At 42.8% G+C, this 23202-nt stretch overlaps 4 protein-coding genes across 15 annotated transcripts in view; all 4 read right to left on the bottom strand.

The window, feature by feature from the left end:
- tle3a (TLE family member 3, transcriptional corepressor a) overlaps positions 1-7779 on the bottom strand; it is a 50447-nt gene extending 42668 nt beyond the window's left edge. The window contains exon 1 of the mRNA XM_085913638.1: positions 7650-7779. The gene's annotated coding sequence lies outside the window, so the exon portion shown is untranslated. The remainder of the gene's footprint in view (positions 1-7649) is intronic.
- Positions 7780-8763: 984 nt separating this feature from the next.
- On the bottom strand, positions 8764-12437 carry morf4l1 (mortality factor 4 like 1). Its single transcript, XM_085914345.1, has 12 exons — positions 12294-12437; positions 11776-11822; positions 11632-11699; positions 11477-11563; positions 11024-11101; positions 10906-10931; positions 10517-10608; positions 10327-10428; positions 10052-10140; positions 9779-9951; positions 9201-9285; positions 8764-9100 (listed from the first exon to the last, which is right to left on the bottom strand). The coding sequence occupies exons 1-12, from the start codon at positions 12331-12333 to the stop codon at positions 9016-9018; spliced, it is 972 nt and encodes a 323-aa protein (XP_085770471.1). The 5' UTR covers positions 12334-12437; the 3' UTR covers positions 8764-9015.
- A 1436-nt stretch (positions 12438-13873) lies between these two features.
- pias1b (protein inhibitor of activated STAT, 1b) lies at positions 13874-19050 on the bottom strand. Of its 2 annotated transcripts, XM_085913321.1 has the most exons (14): positions 18990-19050; positions 17480-17900; positions 17322-17406; positions 17177-17224; positions 16928-17018; positions 16682-16816; positions 16496-16601; positions 15928-16001; positions 15685-15845; positions 15371-15504; positions 15118-15295; positions 14892-15031; positions 14731-14768; positions 13874-14659 (listed from the first exon to the last, which is right to left on the bottom strand). In XM_085913321.1, the coding sequence occupies exons 1-14, from the start codon at positions 19032-19034 to the stop codon at positions 14339-14341; spliced, it is 1977 nt and encodes a 658-aa protein (XP_085769447.1). In that variant the 5' UTR covers positions 19035-19050; the 3' UTR covers positions 13874-14338. The 2 variants fall into 2 exon arrangements, with proteins under 2 accessions (XP_085769447.1, XP_085769446.1); XM_085913320.1 differs by having other exon boundaries at positions 15118-15504.
- skor1b (SKI family transcriptional corepressor 1b) overlaps positions 19051-23202 on the bottom strand; it is a 49435-nt gene continuing 45283 nt past the window's right edge. For 6 of the 11 annotated variants that reach the window (XM_085913310.1, XM_085913308.1, XM_085913312.1 and 3 more), the window contains 5 exons: positions 23037-23130; positions 22854-22952; positions 22692-22748; positions 22222-22296; positions 20779-21183 (listed from right to left, as the gene is read on the bottom strand). In XM_085913310.1, coding sequence (XP_085769436.1) covers positions 21005-21183; positions 22222-22296; positions 22692-22748; positions 22854-22952; positions 23037-23130 — 504 coding nt within the window. In that variant the 3' untranslated portion in view covers positions 20779-21004. Of the gene's footprint in view, positions 19158-19795; positions 20394-20778; positions 21184-21986; positions 22079-22221; positions 22297-22691; positions 22749-22853; positions 22953-23036; positions 23131-23202 lie in introns of those variants that run through there. The other 5 variants (XM_085913314.1, XM_085913319.1, XM_085913316.1 and 2 more) reach the window with 4 other exon arrangements.

Here is a 23202-nt window from a genome sequence, read left to right as displayed (position 1 = left end):
TTTGAAGCACTCGAACGGCAGTTGAGAAGCAGATGAGGAGGCGGCGGCATAATGGCAGCTTTTATTGAAAGCCACAAATTCTCGAAAAGAGGAGAAATTCATGAATGCCAAAGAAGATCGATTTAAAGAGTCCTACGGTTTTACACTAATGCAAACGTTCCGAGGACGGCGAAAGAAAAAAAAAAAATTGCAGAAGCACAAGACTTCTTTTCAAACGCTCGAGAAGCTCTTTTGCTTGCCGGAACAAATGAGCTCTCCGAAATCTGATCGAGGATTTTCATCAGCAGCCGTAGCGGGCCCACCGTGTCCCGCACTTTAGCACAGCCTCATCTCGCACGAAAAACAAGCCTTGATGTGCGGCGAAGCAGTAAAGGGGCCAGAAAAATGAGAATCCCCGGCCGGCCTTTGAGAGCACTCCGATTTATAGGGCAGCCTCATCTAAACTGCTGGGACTAACTACGTCTGTTGGCCATCAGCGCAGAAGAAAGCCCTTGCAGACGGCATTAAAGGCTTTACAAAACAGGCTGCAATACAGCGAGCGGCGCTATCAAAGGACCGCAGGGACGCCCCCGCTCCCCGTGTTGGCGCAAAGCAAAACACATCACTAATAAATGAACATAAGATACAAAGAGAAAGGAAAATGTGGGACAAAAAGAGTGAGGCGTTTGGTGGCAAAGTCAAATGGAATAGCGAATGAGGAGGAGCCGCCGCCGTTGCCGCCGTTGCCGCCGCCGCCGCCTTGCTAGCTCTTTCTTCTCCATCACATCCCCCGTCTGCGGCGGCACTCATTTACTGATCTCATTAATATCCCAACTGCGAGGAGGAGAGAGACAGCGGCGGCCGCTCCTCCTCCACCCGCCATCCTCGCCGGGCCTCCTCCTCCTCCTCCTCCCTGCTCTCATCTCCGCCTCTCTGTAGAGCAGTAATTGGGCTCAGCTCATTGTTATTCAAAACCCTGTAGAACCAATTAGCTGCGGCCCTCCTGACCCCGGCTTGCTATGTAATGGCGCAAGCTAAAGACTCTAAGTGAGGGAGCCAAGAGCAAAGGTTTTAAATTCCTTTAGTTCCTGATTAATAATCCTGTCAGGGCGATCAGAGACATTAAAGGCAGACTCTGCTTCGGCTCCCGCTTTTATGGCTTCCCTCTCATTTCGAGGCTGTCCATTAAAGCTTAATGATGCCGGGAGTCGCTCCCTCTCTCTCTCTCTCTCGCTCTCTCTCTCTTCACTGTCTTGTCAGATGAATGTACAGTTAACAGGATAATGAGGACTCCCGATCCTCTGGCAATCTGGGACGAGGCGGCCGCGTGACCTTTTTGGGAAGCGAGCACATTGGACGAGATGTCCGGCCGCCCGGCGGCAGGGAGATGAAAGAGACGGGCGGATAAGATGGGGGGGGGGGAAGATGAGAGGGCTACAGATAAGGCCTCATGCAACATGGATGAGGAGGCAGAAGCTAAAGAGGGGCAGAGGTGGATGACGCTGACGAGGAAAAAAATGTGCCCTCCAAAAATCATTCCAAGATCACTACAGGGCAGCCGGCTACTGGTTAGCGAGTCTGTCTCGCAGATCTCAAGTTTGGCATTCTCGTCAATCCTGTGTGGCTTCTTGGCACATTCCAAAACATTCATGTTGATTTGAAGAATTGCCCGTTTTATCTTTTCTTAAACCTAGCCAAGCAGTACTAGCATGATTAGCATGTGACAGGTCTGTGATGAAATATTTTTCTGAGTACTACTTAAACCCAATTAAACAACCAACTCATGATAATATTCCAAAAAGGTTGACATGTCTAAAATATCCATTCACGTTATTAAAATCTTGTTCACCACTTAAACAAGCAGGCTAACTATTCCCTCATTTGCGGTAGCCACACTATGCTAGGCTATTAGCCGTGTCTTGTGCGCAATTTACGTCCTCAGAATGTCTTATTATAGTCTTCTTCCATAGCCTGCGGGTTTATCATCTAAATAACAGTATTTTATCCACTCGACGGCTTTAAAGATCCCTTTCCACATCAGTCGGAGCGAGGACACGGCCCCGTCTTGCCCGTGAGTCACCTCCACCGGCGAACGGCGCAATTGGCCTGGAGGGCAGCACGCTCACACCTGTTTCCCTCAACCCGTTTGTAAAAACGCTGCTGTTTGCATTCCGCGCGCCCAAGTGCTTATTTGGTTGACTTCTCCGGGCTTGGCCGAGAGTCGTGGGAGGATTCGCAAGCGATGTTGTAAACACGGGCTGCTTCAAGGCCTCTGATACGCATGCATGGCCTCCCCCGTTGCTATAATTCCTTTTACAACAAACGCCATAAAGCGCACGGGAGCCCAAATATTTACAGTTGCCGGAGTTTCCTTCCTTTGAGGGTTGTTTTCTGTTCGAGTAGCGACAGCCGTCTGGAGAGACTCCAGATTTCTTATCTGGGAGTTGAAGGGGTCCAGTGCTCTGGACAGGGAGGAGGAGGCCCTGATGAGTGCTTATCCCTTTTTTACATCTCCTGGCTAGCGTCCTCTGTTAGCGGACTCAATTGAACGGGCAAACAAACAAAGCGCCGCGTGACCTCTGTTGATCGGACAGACAAATAAACGTCTGCGTGTCAATACTACCAACTACTCATGTCAATGGAAGACAAATATACAGAGCACAAAAACGGACAAGACTCGTAGGTCATTATCATGGCGACATGAAGGGGAGAAACACATTATATTTGGTTTTCTGTGTACGAGAATTGCATTTCAGATATAGACATTTCTTACTTTCATCATAAACAGTCATCTGTCAAAATGGAGGACAACATTTTCTTTTGCGCCACTATTTTGTTGTAATTTAAAACCACCTCCACAACCACATGGCCAAAATAAAATGAGCCAGTGATGGCTTTGAGCATGTGCCATTCATTTGCAGTCTGGACTGCAGGGCTGAACATGACTAGATTGTCAAACAAACCAAGTTTGCCTCCCTCGCTATTTCATTTTTCAATAGTTAGGAGAGGGGTCAGTAAAGTCGTAAAGTTGGCACCACTGTGTAGGCTTGCTTCTTCGCTGAAATAAGTCACTCGTCACTATGGTAACCAAAACTACTTGGCATTTACAGGAAACAAAACCACTCCCCCAAACCAGAATGTAGCAAATTAATATTAAGTTTACATTTATTTTTGTCCAAAAAAAAGCATTTTAAAACATGACAACACCCCCTACAGGCTTGCCATACACATTGCAGTGTTTCATGTTTTATCAGGTGAATTTCACAATTTGCTGCCGATTCTACAAGAAACGATATTAAGCTAATGGTAAGAAAGTTTGGTGAGCAATTGGTGAATTTTGTCGAGGGATGTTTTCCTTGTAACAGATTGCTCCTTAAATCAATTTTCTCTAAAACAGCAGCATAGCGCCTGATGAATACTCAAGCGGCCCGCCTCGCCCCCTCCCTCCACATCCCCCTGCTGTGATTAGACACATTGACCCTCTTTTAATATGTGAAATTCCCATTTTCTCTGATTCATGAGTAAGAGCCCTGAGGGAGAGCGCAGCAAATGGCAGCCTGCCAAAAAAAAGGACCTTCCTTGTAGCAAAGCTCCATAAGTCGTGGTTGCACACCGTTAACAGTCACCGCTTGTCTCACGCTAACTTTATTATTGTTATTGGCAGCTCGTAAGGACGAGAGCGGCTTACACAATTGCACCCTGTCTGGGTTTTGAATGCTTATTTTCAACAAGAGCAGATGCGAAATCTCCGAAATGACAATAAATGCGCACACAAAAAGACACCGTTGTATTATATTTAACATAATTGTCCGTTATTCACAGGTGAGATACGTCCCCGCCTCTTCTCGTCCTAGTTTCCCTCATGAGTTCAAATGTACCTATATCCTGTCTATTTATGGAAACGCAGCGCTGTAACGTGCCAATTTAAATAGACTTTACGTTGTAAAACGATGTGATCTTTTCCCGATCGACTTGAAGGTACGAGCTCTAACCAGATCTTTGACCCTCCATATAGAAATCATCCACACGTATCAGCACATCCTCCAAATACTAGTCCATCATCAATGAGATATTCGACACAAATTCAGAGCCGGCTACATTGAGAGTATTATTTTCAACGGTGGCGAGCAGACGGCCGAGCACACAAGGCCCAGTGTTGGATAGCGGCCACGTGATGACAGACCCGGCAAGAATGTTGCCTTGACTGCCAAATGTAATAGAGCACCACGGTTCTCTTATTAAGGGGTGAAATAATTTCCAGCAAAGTGGTTGGCGGCGCTGACAGCTCAGATGAATGCTGTCTGAACACGAGCCAGCATAACAACTGCTCCTGCATGCATGGTGAAGGCTGAGGGAGACCTGCCAGCTTCGCATTCATGCATATTTGCCTCTGTGAACATCTGCCAGCGCAAATAATTGATGCTGTTCTCTCCGCTAAGGGCCACTAGATCCCCTCTGATAAGTTTTCGACAACTTCTACACGCGCTGTAAGCCTCGGTCCGTTCTGATCGTGACCGCGGGCCCAAAGGAGGAAAAAAAAAAAAAGTCAACTGCTTCCTGTCTCTGCTGGGCCTCCGGGTTGAGCGTGTTGTCAAGGCCGTGTTTCCATAACATAACATCCTGCTCAGCCGCCGCGGGTCGTGATGGCGCGTTGCCGTGGGTGGGATCCGCACGGCAACCCTCAGCGCACGCCGGTGAATATCCGACAAGCGCCCTTGGAGGAGGATCAAAACATTTGAGCGCACTGATGCTACAGTGATTCCAACAGCGTCGTTGTTCTGTTCCAACACAACGCTATCAGGTGATTAAACATCCGACGGGAGTCTCAAACGGCACAGATGGAAAATTAATCATTAATTGACTCTGTGCCATTTCTGTTTCATCGAAAGCAGCCCACAAATGAGGGAGAATTTAATTCGCTCACGACAGCACAATCAACACTGTGCAAAATAAAACATATATATTGGGACATGGCTTCTAATCCATTAATTAGTCAATCAAGGTTGATCTAGCTCTCATTAGTCATATTAACAAGACATCGCAAAGTATTGCGTGCTTTAATTGGGGTACCCACATAACAATTTTTGACACGAGAATTGATAGCACGGCGGTTTTGTGTTTAGCACATCTGCATCAGTTATGAGATTTGCTTCCACATTCAAAAAGAAAAGCTAGCAACACTGAAGACTCAAAATTGTCCTAGAAGATATAAATGTGATCTAATTATATCTTTATGCGCCGATAATGTATTTGAGTCAATTTGCAGAAGGTCACTTTGGATTCCCAGGAAGGTCCATTACAACATGCTTGAATCATCTTGGGTATAAAACACCAAACTTGGCATGAACAGAGAATATGAGCCAGTCACAAATGTTCCTCTGATCCATGGGAAATAACCCAACCACTATTTTCTTCCATTTCCACTTCCTGAAAGTTATAGTGAGCTGTCCCAATCCGCCAGTACCACTACTGTGACTTGCCTCATAAATTACCATAAAATCCAGAGCGCTCTGCTCAAGAGACATACCAGCCTCCATTACATAAGTCTGCATTTGAAAAACAACACATAAAATGTTAGTACACACCTGAGGAGTGATTATAGTGTGTAAAAGCCTTGAAGGGAGAGTAAAACATCAAATGAACACACACGCAGTGTGGAAATCCCCATACACACATCAAGCCTGACAAACTTTTAGACGTGTGTGTGTGTGTGTGTGTGTGTGTGTGTGTGTGTGTGTGTGTGTGTGTGTGTGTGTGTGTGTGTGTGTGTGTGTGTGTGTGTGTGTGTGACAGTGGCGGCAAATAGCTGTCAAGAAGTTCTCCTCATTAGCCCTCCGCCGTTGTGCAGACTGGCAGGAGGTCAGCCCGCAGCCGATGGCCGGCCGCCCCCAGAGGCGGGCTGCTGTCAACAAGCCAGCGGACTAGTTACAACACCGAGGGCAGCGCCGTGGCTCGGCGAGGTCGCGCTGAATCACTCAAGCCTGAGCTGACCGAGAGCGCAGCTGGATAACGTGTCACAACTCAGAGTTCCTAATGACCTAATCAGCCACCAATCTACCGTACGCCGAGCTGGCGGTCAGGCATTCCTGTTTTCATTTTTTTTTTTAATGGGCCAACATTTTCTAGGTTGGAATCCACAGTGTAATGTGAATCAGAGAAGCACGTTTTCTGCTCTATGAAAAAGAAACTCTTCACAGTAGGAGAGTTGTCACGTTGAGCTAATGATGTAACTATTATCGGACGGCGTGGTGAAGTAGTCCTTTTACATATGCTTCAAATATTTAACATTTAGAAATCCAAGGAGGAAAAAAAAAAATCATATATAGCTCAGCCTACGTGACAGAATAATCACTTTGGAGTCGGGCCTTTCTTGCTTTAATGGAAAGTCTGGTCAAATGATCAATGTGTAGTTGGCAGTCCAGGTATTCTTGTCAAAGGCAAATGAGATGGGCTCCATCTTAGCCTTTGACTCTAAGGAATGCAAGTACCATCAAAAAAATGATCATTTTACACGTCAAAGTGATCCTAAGAAAAGGGAAATAGCCATTCCAAACCTTGTTTCATCACAACGAATGGGGTTAAACCAGGTAACCCAATCAACTACCAACTAGCTTCACAGCGTATATTGCAGTCAAGTTTGCCCTCTGCGGGTCATAAGGGGAAGTACACCACATTTCATTCGGCACCAAGATGTACCTCTGCTATGGACAAAATATGTTTCTCTTTCATGTCCAGCTCATATAATAAATTTTTTAAAAAAAGGACAGGAAAAAATATGAATTCAAACAAAACCAAGATAAATAATTTCATCTCCCTCTATCTTTAGGTGAACTATAATCTGTTCAACTCAGCAGAAAAACAAACTGGCTTTTTACCTCACTCACACTCATTAAGTATAATTTATAGTCTTCAATGAACCTCCCAGGGCCAGTTTGGGAATGTGGGAGGAAGTCAGAGAACTGAGAGAACAAGTACAAGGAGAACATGCAATTCCTCCATAGAGGAAGGCCTGAGCCAAGATTACATCTCTATGACAATGTCCATTCAAAACTTTGTGTAGTAGCAGCAGCAATATTTCCAAATTTCTTGATCCATTCACAAAACATATTTCATTCTCGCATGTAGCCCGTGAGACACGAACAGCAGACACAGGATCATTAAACACGTGATGTCAAAGCTAATTGAGAAAAGGCTTGAACGCATTTTGAAGCCTTTAATGAATTAACCTCCCACCGAGCGAGATCCTGGACTCCGACGCAGCACGGCTTGCATTGGAACCAGATGGATCAAACAGCCCTTTTCCTTTATTTGGACTGCTCTGTTATTGGAAGGACTTTCAGCGAGAACTGCCAACGCTGGCCGCCGTTCAGCAAAACAAATAGACACAGATGTAGTTTTCCATTTTACAGGCTGTTTATGTTGTGCAAATTCCTTCCCCCAGAAGAGCGGGATATGTTCTTTCATGTTTTAGTGGCTCGCACTGACCGCAACTTTTTTTTTTTTTTTTTTGTGGCGAGTGTACTTTTCCAATACTTAATGACACGCAGTCACACAAAGCTCTGGCAGCCGTGCACCGCTCAAACTTGCTGCCCAATATCTAATTAGTCCACCACTAACCCCCAGTCGGGGGGAAACATTCAGTACCACATTAAACGATGGCGGTTTTTCACCTCAAAAAGACTCCGACGCAGATGGATTTGCTGTTGAGGAATCATATGAAGCACAAATGGCCTCCATCAGTCAGTTCAAGTGACAACATTGTGGGGTTGCGGTTGTCACTGATCCCTCGCACTTGATTTGATGCCGCTTGGAGGGAGGCCGACGATTGGGTGACAGTTTTACGTGTTGGGAAGACTATTTGGTGGTTTGTGTGCATGCATGCGGATCGCCACTAAAACATGATGGCGGCATGTAGACAACAGCGCAGTTCATTAGTGAAAGCGCTTTAGGAAATTCTGACCTCTAGTGGCAGCTTTGCAACATAACATCAACAATACAAATGAGCTCAAGAAATTCAAGGACGGATTTGACATCTCTCAGTCTGAAAAGTGTTTCAAAGTTAAAGCTAAAGAGCAAATGACTTATCTGGGAGGTCACAAAGGAATCCTAAAGACCTGCTGGTAATTGTTAAAAATACAAATTATTTGAAATATAAAAAGGACCACTGTCTCGTGCAAGGCGGTCTTGGTGGTCTTCATCTGGCAAACAAAAGCTGGTGTGGGTTACTACATGTGTTTTTTGTTAAAACCAAAGGTGGTGATTGGGGGGGGGGGGGGGTATTAAATAACACCCTCCTCAGTGCTTTGGTCCTTTTTGCCATAACAATGTAAACCATCCAGCACAAATAGAACCACAAATCAATCCAAAAACAAACATTTAGCATCGTCACAGCAGTTGAAGGGAGAGCCGGTGGTTGGCAAGCATTCCCGAGCCTGCAGTGTCACATCTGCCGGCAGCAACGACGTACCGTGACACGGTCAGTGCAAATCAGCTTGATCTGTGCTGATTATCACATTGGGGCTATTTTTAGAAGTTCCCGTTCGAGAAATCCTCAATTGATTGCCAGATCAAGAGACGTCCGTGCAGTTAAACAGTTGACGGGCCAAAACAAGCAAAAGTATTTGAAATGCGATTTGCACTCCACTGACATTTTGCTTGTTTAGACAACTTCTGAATGACTATATCCCAAAGTCTGAAATATATTCCAATTGATCTCAATTTCATTCATGCGTTACAGCCAACAAGTATTTCAGTCTGTGGCAAAAAGCAAAGCAAAGCCCCATGAAGAAATGAAGTACTTTTATTAGAAAATGATGACTGTACGTGAACAAAAATAAAGAACTAAAATGTGAAATGTTGAAGTTCCTTGTCCAAAACCGGGTCATGAAAACTAAAGTGTGGTATTTAAAAAACATACCAATACAGGGAGAGCGTACTAAGCAGCTTTCCAAATGAAAGAAACTGGACAAGTTGGTCCGAGGCTTCCTTGATGATCGGTGCATCCTCATCGGTGATTCGCTCTTTTACTCCCGAAGCTCAAACGGCCTTTCGGTGGTACTCCGGCGGGGCCACCTCGTAGTCGCTGGCGTTGAAGAGTGTCGCAGAGTTCTTGACGAGGTACCTGTGAAGAAGTGACATGTGTCATGGGTGTGCTTTCCTGTACAGGTGAGCAAATGTGATGATGTAGTTGAAAATAAAATAAAAAGTGTGCATTTGCTCACTTGAGGAAATCTTGCAGGTAGGTGAGCAGCAGTGCCAGGCTCTTCTCATCCAGGGGAGTGTAAGCCAACATGGCTCCGATTCGCACTTTGGAGGACCAAAGGGAGGGGGAGCACCCATTAGTGGCGCATTTCTCAGATAGCAGATTAAAATGCATCAAAATATGGATGCAATTTTTTTTTTCCCCCTTCTTGAAATGTGCCCATCGTGTAGGACAAAACGGTACAACGGCCTCATTGTTCCAGGAACGCAATAAAGATGGTCCGAGCTTGGCAGCGTAGACTTTGAAACCTCCTCAACATGACATCACCGCAGCTCAAGTGTTGATATGAAGCCAGATGGTAGGACGGATTTATAAACTCAATTCGGTTCCAGCTGGTCAGCAGAAATCGAGAGCAGACATTTTCCAACCTTCTATTGTGCAAAGTTCTCAACAGACAGGAGCGACACACAATTGACACTCACTGGGTAGTTTCCCTGGTGAAAATTCCAGGTCAACAACGTTTGTAGGGAACTCATCAAATCACTTACGTCTTTTAACCTCATAGAAAAGTTGGAGCTAATGTGTATGCTGCTTTACCGAAGAGCCTTAAGAGGTGCGGGGCGCCGTAGATCTGCGACATGGACGTATCTGGGTGGTTGGCCAAGATGTCTGCGTACTGTGGCCTCTCAAATTTGTAGAGCAGCTGCGTGCCCAGCATGACGTTGAAATATTCCCGCACGCCGGCGACGACCTCGCTCACCGCAAACTCCCTAGGGCGAGGAACATCAAAGAACCTTTAGACTCCAGACAGTACTTGAAAAAAAAAATAAAAAAAAGTCAACGTCTGGGAAGATTAGAAACAAGTGTTACTTGCTGTCCGAGGTTCCTCTCGATTTCTTGTAGTTTGCATAATCTTCAAGCACTGTGTCAACGTTCTTCTTGGCAGGCAGATGGAAGAGCTGAAGAAACAAGAGTGGTAAAACTGCATGGAAAGGCACCTCCAAAATAATACAGTATGAGGCATCAACGCGTTGTTCCCCCAAAAGAACACCAGGGGTCGCTATTTTTTCCATTGCCAACTGTAAATGATTAAGTCAGCTCAGGTGGCCTGAGAGAGTAAAAAAATAAATAAACACACCACTAACCTGTTTTTGCCGTGTAATCAGATCCCAGTCATCTACAAGCCAAGGTTTTAGCTCCTCAGGAATTTTGACTTTAACTTCCACTCTGTTTATAAAGGTCTCCTCCTGGACAAACAAGATCACGTTACAATGTTACACAAGACAGCCAAAAACACTTTTCCCGGCCGGCACAGTGCAATGTGATCGAACATACACTTTCAACAGTGGGGTCAACGCGAGCCCTCTTCTTTCGTGGAGGGTGCGTGGGATCACTGATTGAACTCGGACCTTCTCCTGGACCAGGAGCTGGAACAGAAACAAAAAAAGCCACAGTTAATTCTATCTCACTAATATTAAATACAATATGGATATGATCGACTCCAATTATTTTTTTTGTACGATGTTCTGTGCATCCCAGTCTTATGATTAATGTTTCATTTGTGGAATATAAATTAAACAGGCAAAATTCACCCATTTTTATCCATCTCAGCAGGCGCCCATTTTGCCACTTGCTGTCAACTAAAAATGACATCACAGTTGCCAGGTCTCAACCAATCACAGCTTAACTTCAAGAAACAATACAGACTCAAGACACATACTCACTTTTTTGTTTGTTCTTCTTGGTTTTCCTGCAACAGAACAACAAAAAATACTCATGTTAATCTATGATCCAGCATTACAAAGCAGGAGGGACAATAAACACTGGCAATGTTGCACTCACACGTCGTTTTTTTGTGACGTTGCGGGTATCTTCTTATTCGGTGCAGCACCCCTCATTCTTCCTTCAACATAATGGTCTCTACGATAAGAAGAGATGCAAATTTAAAAAAAAAAAAAAACTCAGGCTTTTAAATGACCGATTTAGGGACACCTTGATGTGCAGGACTAAATATGTAAACTTGTGTGTAAAATAATAAGTTATAGATTCAACTATGATTTGTTGATTCTAAACACATGTGCAACCAAATTAGTTGAATTCCCTTCTTAAGAAGATAAAAAAAAGATATTACAAGTCACTACAGGGTTATGGGTGGAATTTTTCTTTTTAAATAATTTGTCTTAGTTTCATTATTTTAATCACAAAATCTGGTAATTGAACACAAATGTGTTGACATTTTTGTAACCGCTTTGTAATTTTTTTTGAACATGTTGATAAACTGGAGTCTGGACATACTGGTTGGCCTTCTGAAGCTCTTTCTGTTTTTGCAGATTGCTGTCCACATACTTCAGAACTCTACTCTCAGGAACCCATTCGTCCCAACTAGGAAGAAGGAAGAGAACAAATGAGCAAATAAGGCATTCATACCAAACAAAAGACAAAAGACTCACTTTTTATTCCACCCGCTGTAATGAATGAAGTACTTGATTTGTTTCTCCTTGACGTTTATCTTAACACACTGCAGAGAGAGAGACATTATTGGCACAAATTGCAGAAGACACATTTACAAAAGTAATGGTGCTGTGGAAACTTACCTTAGCTTCGTAGAGCAATGGCCCATGAAAACACAGCACTCTTTCACCTGAAGACAGCATTCATTCAAATACAGGTCAACAATCTGTGCAAGCAGATGCATATTTTCTTTTTACAAACAAAACATTACACCCCGAGAGAAATAAGATTATCGATAACGTAACGGACAATAACTCATTCATAGTTGTGCACACGTCAACCAACCTCGACTATTAGATTTAGCCTAGCTAAGCTAACAGCCAATTTCAGAAAGGTCTGTAGGGGAAGCAGGTCTAAATATTCCAAATGAAAACGGTTTTTAAATTGAGTAATGAGCTGGCTATGACTTTATAGTGATGGGATTTGCATTGTACAACACAATTGAGATAATACCGGGAATAAAGGCATGAACTGTGCTCATGGCAACAACAATGAAAGCTAGCAGCGGTAGACATGTTAGCTAATGTCTGAGCTGCATTCCATTCATTTAGACGTCAATTAGCATGATGATTCGATCACGACAAACACAGAGCATGGGTACCTTCTTGAAATTTAGGTTTCGGGTCCTGTTTCGGCGCCATTCACGGATTAAACGATCAAAATAGGGGAAAAATCGCCAGCTCCCATTCCAATCTGAAACGGTGCCGCTCACTTATAGACGTCATCACCAATGTGGTGACGTCACCGAGCGCGACCAAGCATAGCGCGACAATGGTTACAGAAAATATGTCATTATTAATTTATTTATCATAACGCCAAAATCCCAAATACAAAAATATAAGTTTATAGGAAGGACTCCATGCATTTGGAATGTATGTATCATTTTTTTTATTTTTCAATCTGCGTAAGCCTTTTCGAGAAATGCAAACCGTGATTTCTGTTCTTGTAATTTGCATTTGGTAAATATAGTTATTTAAAAATCATGGCTTTAGACATTTTGTCACTAAAAGAAATGAGAAAGAGCATCAGTTTACTTATATGTTGTATGAATGGCACAGTGAAGTATTTGGTTAAGATAGGTTTAATGTTTGGGAAATATGTTTGTCAAAGCAGCAGTATTACCAATTACCTACTAGCCTGTGAATCGCAGCTTGAAGTAAAACTTCTTAAAAATCAACGATTAACCACAGTGACACATTTTTCTGTTTAATACTTATAAATATCAAACAACACAGTAGACCTCTTAGCGGTTCAAAATGCTCAAAGCCTCTATTTGAGTTATTGACATCATCTGATAGGTAAAACGGACAGGGAAACGAAAAATGTTACAATGCATGTCAAGCAACAATGTCATTTTTAAATAGCCTTACTTATTTCATTACAAAAGAAATATCACATATAATGACAGCAATGCATAGCCATAAATCAAACAAATGCTGAAAATATATATGATAATAAATAATAGTAATTGTAAGAATAAGATGAGAAAAAGAAGGCAGTTCACGTTGACTTCAATAGTTGGACTAAGATGAGTTGTGAGAATGCAGATGTCCCAAATATTTTGTAAATTGGCCACAAAAAAAAAAACACACACAAACAAAAACCCCAAATAACTTCTCAAAGCAGAGGAACAGCCATTAAACAGGTGAGCTTAAACTGCTTTCAAAATGGTTGCTACTAGTCAATTCTTCACTTCTGTGCTGAGCCTGAAAGGAGCAAGGAAGTGCTCCAAAAAAAAAAATCTGAAAAGGGGCGCAAGTAAATCTTTTTCACTTTGCTGACATTGTTCTAATGCGAAACGAACGAAGACCCGTTGCGAGCAAGAGAAAGTGTAAATGGTTTTCTATCTGATTAGCACGGTGACGCTTACTGGATCAAAGCCATTCATTCACACGCTGAGGAAGAATTTCCCTACAATACTGATTATATATACTTAGCTTCAATTTATGCTGGATAAGAATCTGCTTGATCCGACTCAAAATAGCAAGCAAGAGAAAAGCGAAGAGAGAAGGACCTGCTTTGTATTTCTAGTGGCAACAGTTTGAGGTGAGGGGGAATGCTTTCAAAAGAAACAACAGTATACATCCAACATAACTTACATTATAAATAAGTCCTTAAAATAATGTGACCGCAGCATAAATGTCTACAGTGATGGCAAAACTCTCTGTTGTCAACATTTAGTTGTTTTTTTTTTTTTTTGTGCCATTTGGAAAAAAATTACCCTTTTTCCTTGTTTTGCCGCGACTTGCCTCGTGAACACCCGTGACAATGCCCATTTTGTTTTTGATGCTAAATATGTTCTATAAGGTCTCACCTCATGAGGGTTCTGTGCACATAATATAATAAACTAATGCCATTGACATGGAATATCGAAAACAAAACTGTAAAAACCAAGTACAAAAGGTACAATATAATAAAAGGACCACATGAAGAGGTGTGAAAAAGTCTTCAGTATTCACAGAAAATATTGAACTGAAGCGACCCACAGGACAGGCAGGACGTGTCCTAAGTTTATATACACGATAAGTAAATTGAAAATAGATTTTCCTCTCTGTACATAGTACTGTATTCGTTCAGCTCTCTCCTCCGTATTTACAAAGACCTCCTTGTCTCAGTGTCTCCCTTGTGCATCAGTTTTGTGAGGAGCTAGTCCAGAGAGATAACGTCAGATATGGAGCCGTAAATGGCCGCCGCCGCTTCCACCGAGGTCCTCGACAGTCCCGAGATGGTGTGGTTGTCCCTGTCGCGTTCTCGCTCTTTGTCCCGCAGACTGCCGGAAGACACCAAACTGCTGGTGCTGCCGCTGTTGCTGCCTCCGTTGGTGGCCGCCAACGCGCTGCTGCCCGGGGTGCCCGGCGGCTCCCGCAGCATGGGCGACGAGCCGTAGGGCAGGTAGCGGTTGAGGAGCAGGTCCGGGTCGTCCGAAGCCGAGGCGGCCGCCGCCGCAGCCATCACCATGTTGTAATGCTGAAAGAGCAGAGGGGAACGATGGGAGTTAGGCGGGGCCAGTGAAATGAGCTCACAGGGGGCGGGTGTACCTGATTGTCGCCTTGGAGGAAGGAGAAGAAATTTAGATCTGAAAACAAACAAAAGAAAGAAAGAAAGAATGCATTAAAGAGCATCAGGCTGGGTATGTATGACCCGAGAGGTGGTTGTGTACTTGATAACCCCCAAAAAAATCCAGGGTGATCGGGTTTACCTGGCAGGTCACTAGCTGAGTGATAGAAGTGGCGGTAGTCCTGAATGAGTGGCGGAGGTGGAGGAATGTAGCTGGTCTCCAATGGGGGCATGCTGGGAGCTCTTGTCACCGGTGACGTCTGGTTGTGAAGGTTCAGCACTCTGTGGGGAACAAACAACCTCGTGTCACCATCATGACTCGGAGCAAGATATTTGAGGAATGCTTTTAGTGGGGGTTGTCCACCGACCCTTTTGTTGGAGGTGGAGAGATGGGCGACAGTGACGGACAGGCCCTTTTCGGAGGCGGCTCATCGTCCAGCTCGTCTTCCGACGAGCTGTCCAGTGTCAGGTCGATCACGTCGACCTTCTTACTGTTGTCGTTGGCCGGCGCCCGTTTCTGCTCGTGGCTTTCTGTTTGAGGCACATCTGCACACACGGACCCGGGAAAGTCATTCATACCCTTCAGTTGAATCAAGCTGGATTCAAGTAGTCTGTACGCACCGTTGTCTACTCCGAAGAAGGAGGCAGACACCTCCTGCACATCTTTTTTTGACCTCATGGGCGCCCAACTTCCATCTTCTTTGAACTGAATCTCATCACAGTCAGAACAGCTGTTGAGGATTTCCATGAACAACCTGCAAAAACAGCACCATGCCTGAAAACAAAAGCCTTTTCATCGTGACACCTGCTCAAACAACCCCCGCCCCTCCGAAAAACACTTTTGACTTTCCATTCAGGGATTTGCTTTTTATTCTCATACCAAAAAAAGCTTTTGCACTAGATAAACAATCAAAAACTGTGAAGAAAGTGCTCACCCATCAATAATGAGATGCTCGTATGGCGCTTTCTTATCGCACACCGGACACACCCACGTGGGCTTCTTCTCATTCATTTGGATATAAAGCGTAGCATCAAAGCACTGGAGGTGGGAACACGTCAACGCTCGGCACGCGATTGTCAGCCTCATCTTTCCCAGCTGCAAAACAAAGAATACAAAAAAAAACTAATCAGGATGAGAAGTCTCATTGATCATGTGTATTTTTAGTGGTCAAACATACGGGACAGAGAAGAGACACTCGTAGACTGGTGGTGGCAATCTCGCTCTCCGGGTCTGCCGTTAATTTCTCTTTGACTGCAAAGAAATGAGAAAAGTCGCGGAATGAGCAACACTTGGATGCTTTATGAACTTGCCACAAAATGCTACAGAGATAGGGAGGAGGCTGCTAAACTGATGTATCAATTCAGAGCATCTGAAGCATCATTAAAATGATTAAAAGAAGGTGGTTGCACAAATGCGCACACCCCCCTGTCGGTGTGATGTGGCATCCCAGTGCTAAGAGGGTGCATACACTTATGCAACCACCTTGATTCAGCTGAGGATTTTGACTTTCCCTCTTAAAATGTTTTTATTTTATTATATTTTAAGTTGTATAGGTTAAAGGTCATATTATTGAAAGCCGGTGCTAAATACAATTACTTGGAAACTGTTACTTTATTTATGTCATAAAATAGATCATATACTGTCAAATGTATTTCAGGATTCAGTTTAGAAGACAATAGAGATCCAGACTGTCAGATGTAAATTCCTTCCTTTGGTTTTGTTTTTTTTAAAGTAAATAAACTCACTCAGAGCTCTCGAGTGGTCTGGGTTTCTGATTCCTCTGGCTCGTAGTCTTTGCAACAACACGGCGGATGACTGCTGCATTACCAAATAAACAGCCATGGAAAAACTCTGACAAGAGATGTGAAAAAGGGGTCACGCCGAGGCGACTCAAAACATCTGTTTGACTTAGTCTTTCCGCTGATTCTTACCCTCCCAATTTCTGAAGTCCATGAAACTACAATTGTGTTGGGGACTGTAGTGGAGAGCCGCACGAGGGACGTTATGTTTATGGGGCGACTGGGTCTTTTTGGTTCAACTCCGTTTTTGGTGGGAGGAAGATATCCCTGCAAGCAAAAAAAGAACATCCCATTTCTTCTTATTATCATCCCACGCCCGACATGGTGGCGAACACTTGAAAAAACAACACAGCCTGCGGATAGAGAGTGTGAACTCACGGGGAGATTGCAGGGCTTGCCATTCACCTTCACAGATAGATTTGGAGGGAAATGATCTTCCTGGGGACAACTCGTCTCTGATAGACAAAATCTTGGAGAGGGAAAAAAAAAAGAAGCTACAGAGCAATGCTGCTGATGGTGTAAAACAGTCATAGTCAACTCATGGCTGCATTAATTTTTTCCGTAATTATGTATTAACAAAAATATACCAAACTCTATTCGCTGTGTTTTTTTTTTTTTTTTTTTTACCTTAATTGGACTTGAACAGCAAAGTCACATTTGGTCCCCGATATGTCCCTAAAAAAAAAAAAACATCGATGTTAAGAGTTTCCTTTTGTTCTATCCATCTTGTTGCTCATTGAGAGAATTAACAAGAGTAAGCCATGTTGCTTACATGGAGCTGCTGATCTGTTGAACTTGTAGCGGCGTTAAAGCGAAGGCATAACAAGCTTCCTGGAAGCGCTGACTGTTGTCGGAGGCTGAAAGAAACAAAGCAGACGGTAGTTAGAAGCAGTTGAAAGCTACAGATACCCGTACAAGTCGTCAACTCACTCAGACTGGTGGGCTTGATGAGCTCGTCCAGCACGTCGTAGAACGGCAATCTCTGCAGTTTGACGTCGGGGTGAACGGGGTGCAGGGCGGAGGGCAGGTGAGGCAGACCGAGCTCGTGCTTGGGCCCGAGCAGTGAAACAGGCAACAGCGGCGAGGGGGAACCGTGGCTGTCGAAGAGGCCCGCGGGAAGGCCGGAGGTGGAATGGACGCCGGGCAGCGCCAGGTCCACCGGCGAAACCATTTTGGTTGGGAATCTCCGTCTGTAGAGCTCCTTAATCTTCATCTGCATGGCAGGGCTGCAACCAGCCTTTACTAAGTGCAGAGCTTTGGTCAAAAGTTCGTGTTTGCGCCCGTGCTTATTCCGTCCGGCAAAACCCAACAAGACTTGCAGCTCCGAAACTCGAAGGCTCATTACCATTTGCTGGGAGGAAAAGAAGTCAAGTTAAGGAACCTATTCTGCTACGCTTGCCGGGAAGAACACACGATTAAGAAGAACACACACTGTGCTAGGAGTGGGACGTTTGTTTTAACAACCTGTGCTTAACATTTGCCAACTTTACAGTAAAAATCATTGTATACTACATTTAGCTTCAAAGTCTGCCCAGGTGGCCTTGCCTGCTTATCGCAAGTGCTTAACTTCCAGAAATGTTACGCCACAGATCTGTGTGTAATCATGAGAACTAAATTATGAACCAAATGTCTGCAGTAAAGTCAAGAATAATGGAGAAGGAATGGTTGATTGGATTTTAACGACCACAAATTATTTCCAATGTTGGCATATGCCATCACAACACATCTGAAAACTGTGCGTGGAAGCAAGCTGTCAAAATTGCAAATTAGGCAAATGCTGATGCTCAAAAACAGGGATGAGTGTGAAAAAGTAAGACCATGCAGCTACAAATGAGACGATGTTTATTACACAGCTAGCTATGCTAACTAGCCGACTGCTGGCGGGCAAATGAAAAAATATGAAGCTTTTCAACTTCGTCTTAAATTGAATGTCCACAAATATTTCTGCTGACCAACATCTTTTGGATGGTAACTCTTTCTCGACACGAATTCTTACAAATTCACAAAGGAACAACCCGCCGAAGTGCAATTGCTTTCCAGGGAATAGACAGAGCCCGTTTCTATAAGATACAGCGTTCTGGCTGCTTATCATTGGGCAATGTCAATGGGATCTGGCTGTCGTGGGTCTGTTTTCAAGGCGTTGGCATTATTGCAGTCTTGTTTTAATAACCGAGGCGGGATCTGCGTGTAATCTGTACGAGAACAGCACAGCACAGGCTGACTAACGGATCGTCTGCAACAATAACAAAGCTAAGGCTAGCAGGTTAGCCAATCAGCTAACAGTTTGTGTGTTGTCAATCCCGTTTTTGTGGAAGCACAGGGGGTTATAAAAGCGGTGGTGACTACGTGATTGTCGAGAGATTGTGTTTCCGTTATTTGAAATTCAAACGTGACGATACTAAGCGCCTATTTGTCAACCTAGTGGAGGGGCTCGCTTTACCTTCAGTTCCGTGCTCTCCGCCATCTTGTGACATTGTATGCGCATGCGCAATAGCAGTCCTCGGGGGATGTGGTCGCTTTTGCATAACAGACGACAGGGGGCGTAGTTGCTCCATTCAAACGAGCTACGTACATTTGAAGAGCATTCAAATTGGCTGTGTCGTTTTAGCTGTAAAAAAAAACATACTTCATGTCAGTATTAAATTCATTGGAATTTTGTAGATTAGAACAATATACAGCGATTCCATTATGTTACTAAAACTAAAATCAACTTTATTTGTAGAACACATTAAAATGCAATCAGATCAATGTCCATAGTGCAACTTGTTTAGGGTTTTTTGTGTGTAAAGAATATTCAATAGTGGGTTTAACGATTTACGAATGTGATAATGAATGAAATAAATCAGAACGCAGTCATACGGGAATCAATTGTAGAACATCGTTTGAATAAAGTTAAAAAGGGGGGAAATGGTAACTTAGTATGCCTTAGTGCCGTATGACGACGTATTGTCTGCAAAAACTAGTTCGAAAATGTCGCATGTCGAGGACCCCTTATGGAATTTATATATATATATAGAGAGAGAGAGAGAGAGAGAGAGAGAGAGAGAGAGAGAGAGAGAGAGAGAGAGAGAGAGAGAGAGAGAGAGAGAGAGAGAGAGAGAGAGAGAGAGAGAGAGAGAGAGAGAGAGAGAGAGAGAGAGAGAGAGAGAGAGAGAGAGAGAGAGAGAGAGCGACTTGGATTTACTAAATTCTTCAGGCATGTTTCATGATGCGTAGTGTAGATCGAGTATTTTAATAATCCACACGTTTTTTAATAAAATTGTTTATTCACGAGGGCTGTAAATAAATACCACATGAACAGTTTAATAGAATATGTGCTTCACAAGAGAAAGTGATGTGGGCCTAACTTGTCTGCAAGACTTCAAAATTTGTGTCTTCCGCAACACATAATTGTATTAGTGTTGCCATGGTTTCACTCATTTAAAGTGCATGATGTTCAAATTGAATTCAGCCACCGGCCTACGCGAAAATAATTAAGAACACGGCAAATGAAAGTTTTCCTTTAAATCCACCGAAGAAGTTAGCGATGAGATAATTATTACAACTTAGATACATCGCTACATTGTCATTGCACGTTGCCACAAATAATAAATATCAATGGTCTCCGTTGGAATCAAACGAGAGCGTCACATAAATGCTGGACAGTACACATTCTTTTCAAATAATTTTCACAACATCAGACGAGTCTATTCCTCGAAGCGTGGAGTGGAAGTTCCACGCAGAGTTTGCGTCTTTGCATACGTGCGTCACGGTGGGAGCAGAGGAGACTTGAAGGTGCACGACCCCGTGCAGTGGCGAGGAGTTAACATCTTGCACGAGAAATGGTGCAAGGCGTCGTGAGCTTCTGAGAGGAACGACAGCCAACAATCAAACGGGGCCGCCTGATTTTTTTATTTTTTTTTTAAATTAATCAAATAGGTATTTCGGTTATAAACTAAATTATACGGTGCTGGATTAAATAATGAACCGACCCCGGAAGGTGGGTCAATTTGACCCGACATTGGGTTATTTTGCAGCAAAATAAATAAATAAATAAATAAATAAATAAATAAATACAGAAATACAGAAATACAGAAATACAGAAATAAATAAATAATAATTTTGGGGTTGCTTGGTACAAATGATTTTTGGTCAATTGAACCCAACTTCCTGGGTTTTTAAGCCAATTTCGGTTATTTTTGAAACAGGAGTTTTAAGAGTGTACCCTTAAAATAAATGAAATCACTTGGGGTTCTCGGTTTACGACGGAATTCCGTTCTTGCTGTGAAGGCAACGCCCCCATACGTGTACGTATGTCGGAGCGTAGCGTTAAATACCAACAAAACAGTAATAAAGTTATAACGATGGCCGATACTTGTATAATAAACACTTCAGAGCCACATACAAAAAGATCAATAAAAAAACGAAAGAAAAAGGGAGAATAGTAAGGTGGTAATGGAGCTTGGCTTTCTGTGCCTACGTTGTTCCGAACCAGTTCATTGCTCGCCGTTCGTAACCTCGTAAGATGGGATCGTCGTGAATGGAGGACCCCTGGTACAGGATTATTTTATTTTTCTCACCTCTGACGATGTGCAGTTGTTGGACCATCTCCTCTCTGTAGGACAGTTCTCTTTTCATTTGATCCTGGAAGTTATCTGAAGATTTCAAGAGAAAAAGCTGCACATTGATTTACAGCCGTAAGGGGACGCTGTTTGCAAAATTAAACAACAGACAACACAAACAAAACACTGGACGCATTTTACATTTTACAGAGCCATCTAAACAACGGTTTACGTCATCATCTTTTTACTGCTGTATTCGTTAGCAACAGAGTTCAGGCTGAGTCGTTATATATTTAATGTCTGTGAGCAAACAATAGCAATTTGTCTGTTTGCGGAAGGTGTTTGTTTTAAGTGGGTCTATTTGAGGAAATACGTTCAATCTTAAAGACACAGCATGAGATAGCGGTGAAATAATTGGAGTGCGTTTTAACAATGTTTTCTTAACACTCAATGTAACGCCACAGTTAGTTCAATTTAAGTTAATCAAGAAAAATCACCCAGCAATGACGATACAAATAGATGAGAATTCAACAAGATGGTACAGTTCTTTATTTTATTATTATTACTAAAAAGTTGAATTAATCAAGGTGAATTTCGATCAGTGTAAAAAGTGCGTGTTTTAAAATGCAATAAATGCTTAATAGGAGAGGCAACCCGTTCTGAAGTGAAAACTAAAGTATTGTGAAGGTCAAACAGGAACTGCAGGTGAATAGTGCACGTGAGAACGTTGTATTCAGACATGAATGCTAATGTGTCCATTTTCTCTGCTGCACAAAGGTGAGCAGTTTAGAAATCGACAACATGCACCGATAAAAACATCCGTGCATCCAAACAACACGATGCGCCACTCCACGGTCACTGCAGGTTTGAAAGGGTCGAGACTTGGTAAAATCTTTCATGGATACATTTGTGTGCGCTTTTGAGACACTGAGTACTGGTTGATTCGCCCATTCCTCATGTCAAACGATGTCATTGAAGTTATTTAAGGCTACAATGGAGAGAGGGAATTTTTAGATACGTCACTGCTCGGCATTGCAATTGTAAAGGTTTTGTTGGAGCGGTCAGCAAAAATAACCGAAAACAAAAACCTGACCAATAATGTTTACCACGGGCCATTTTTTTTGTGCTCACCTTTTAAATGTTGAAATTCACGTTCCAGCTTTTTTCTCAGCTCAACCTGCTCTAATAATTGCTTCTGCAGTTCCTCTAAAAACACACACAAAATACAAAATTTGTAGGAAGAAACTTCAAACTGAGATGCTGTAAATTTTAAAATATACATAGTACAAATATAGAGCGTGACAAAATAATATACAGGCCTTATTTACATGATCAAAATACAAAACATTCAATAACTCTAAATTGCAGGCTGTTCTAGTGAGATAATTTTTATTACAGTCTCAAAGTCTTAAAAAATATTTGAGACAAATTCAATCTAAAATAAAAGTAGCAGTGGAGCAAATTAATATGGAAGAAAACATCAGAAATTGGTTAACCGTTTTTTAAAATAATCACAATCATAAAAATTGAAGTAATGGTGAATGCAGTAATAACAACAATAATATATTAATTATTTAAAAAAAAACTACTAATAATCCTACCTTTTGCAAGAGTCCGTATGCCTCTTTGCGCGTGCAAAGCTCTTGCTGAGTTTTCGTCTGGATAAACGCACACACGAAAAATATATTTTATTCAATCAAAAATTATATTTGCATACATTTTATTTTATTTTTATTGCGAAATCCTTCTCTGTGCTGATGTACCTTCATCTCGCTGGTTTTCGTCGCTGCTTTGTTCCAGTAAAGATTTGTTTTCCACCTCCTCCACCGTGGATGATGGCTCTTCTTTACTTGTATTCTCATCTTGGAGGAAAAACACGCTTTTGAAATTTATAATTATCGGAGAGATTTATTCCGTCAAATATATTGATTAGGATGATATCTAACCATGAGTTATAAGCCCTGCTGGTTGATAGCTTGCAGGTCTGAAATGATAGGGACTCCTCCTTGGTTGCAATTCGCTCCTCTCTTGTGCGTAAACCTGCAAAATAATAATAAAAAAAACAACAACCACGCGCCATTAATATAAAGTGTTAAAAACGTATTGATTATT

Source organism: Syngnathus leptorhynchus, chromosome 6 (genome assembly GCF_054491065.1).
Source record: "Syngnathus leptorhynchus isolate UIUO chromosome 6, UIUO_Slep, whole genome shotgun sequence".
Classification (NCBI taxonomy): domain Eukaryota; kingdom Metazoa; phylum Chordata; class Actinopteri; order Syngnathiformes; family Syngnathidae; genus Syngnathus; species Syngnathus leptorhynchus.
The sequence above is the reverse complement of the archived record's forward strand: the minus strand, read 5'-3'. Positions and strand labels throughout refer to the sequence as shown.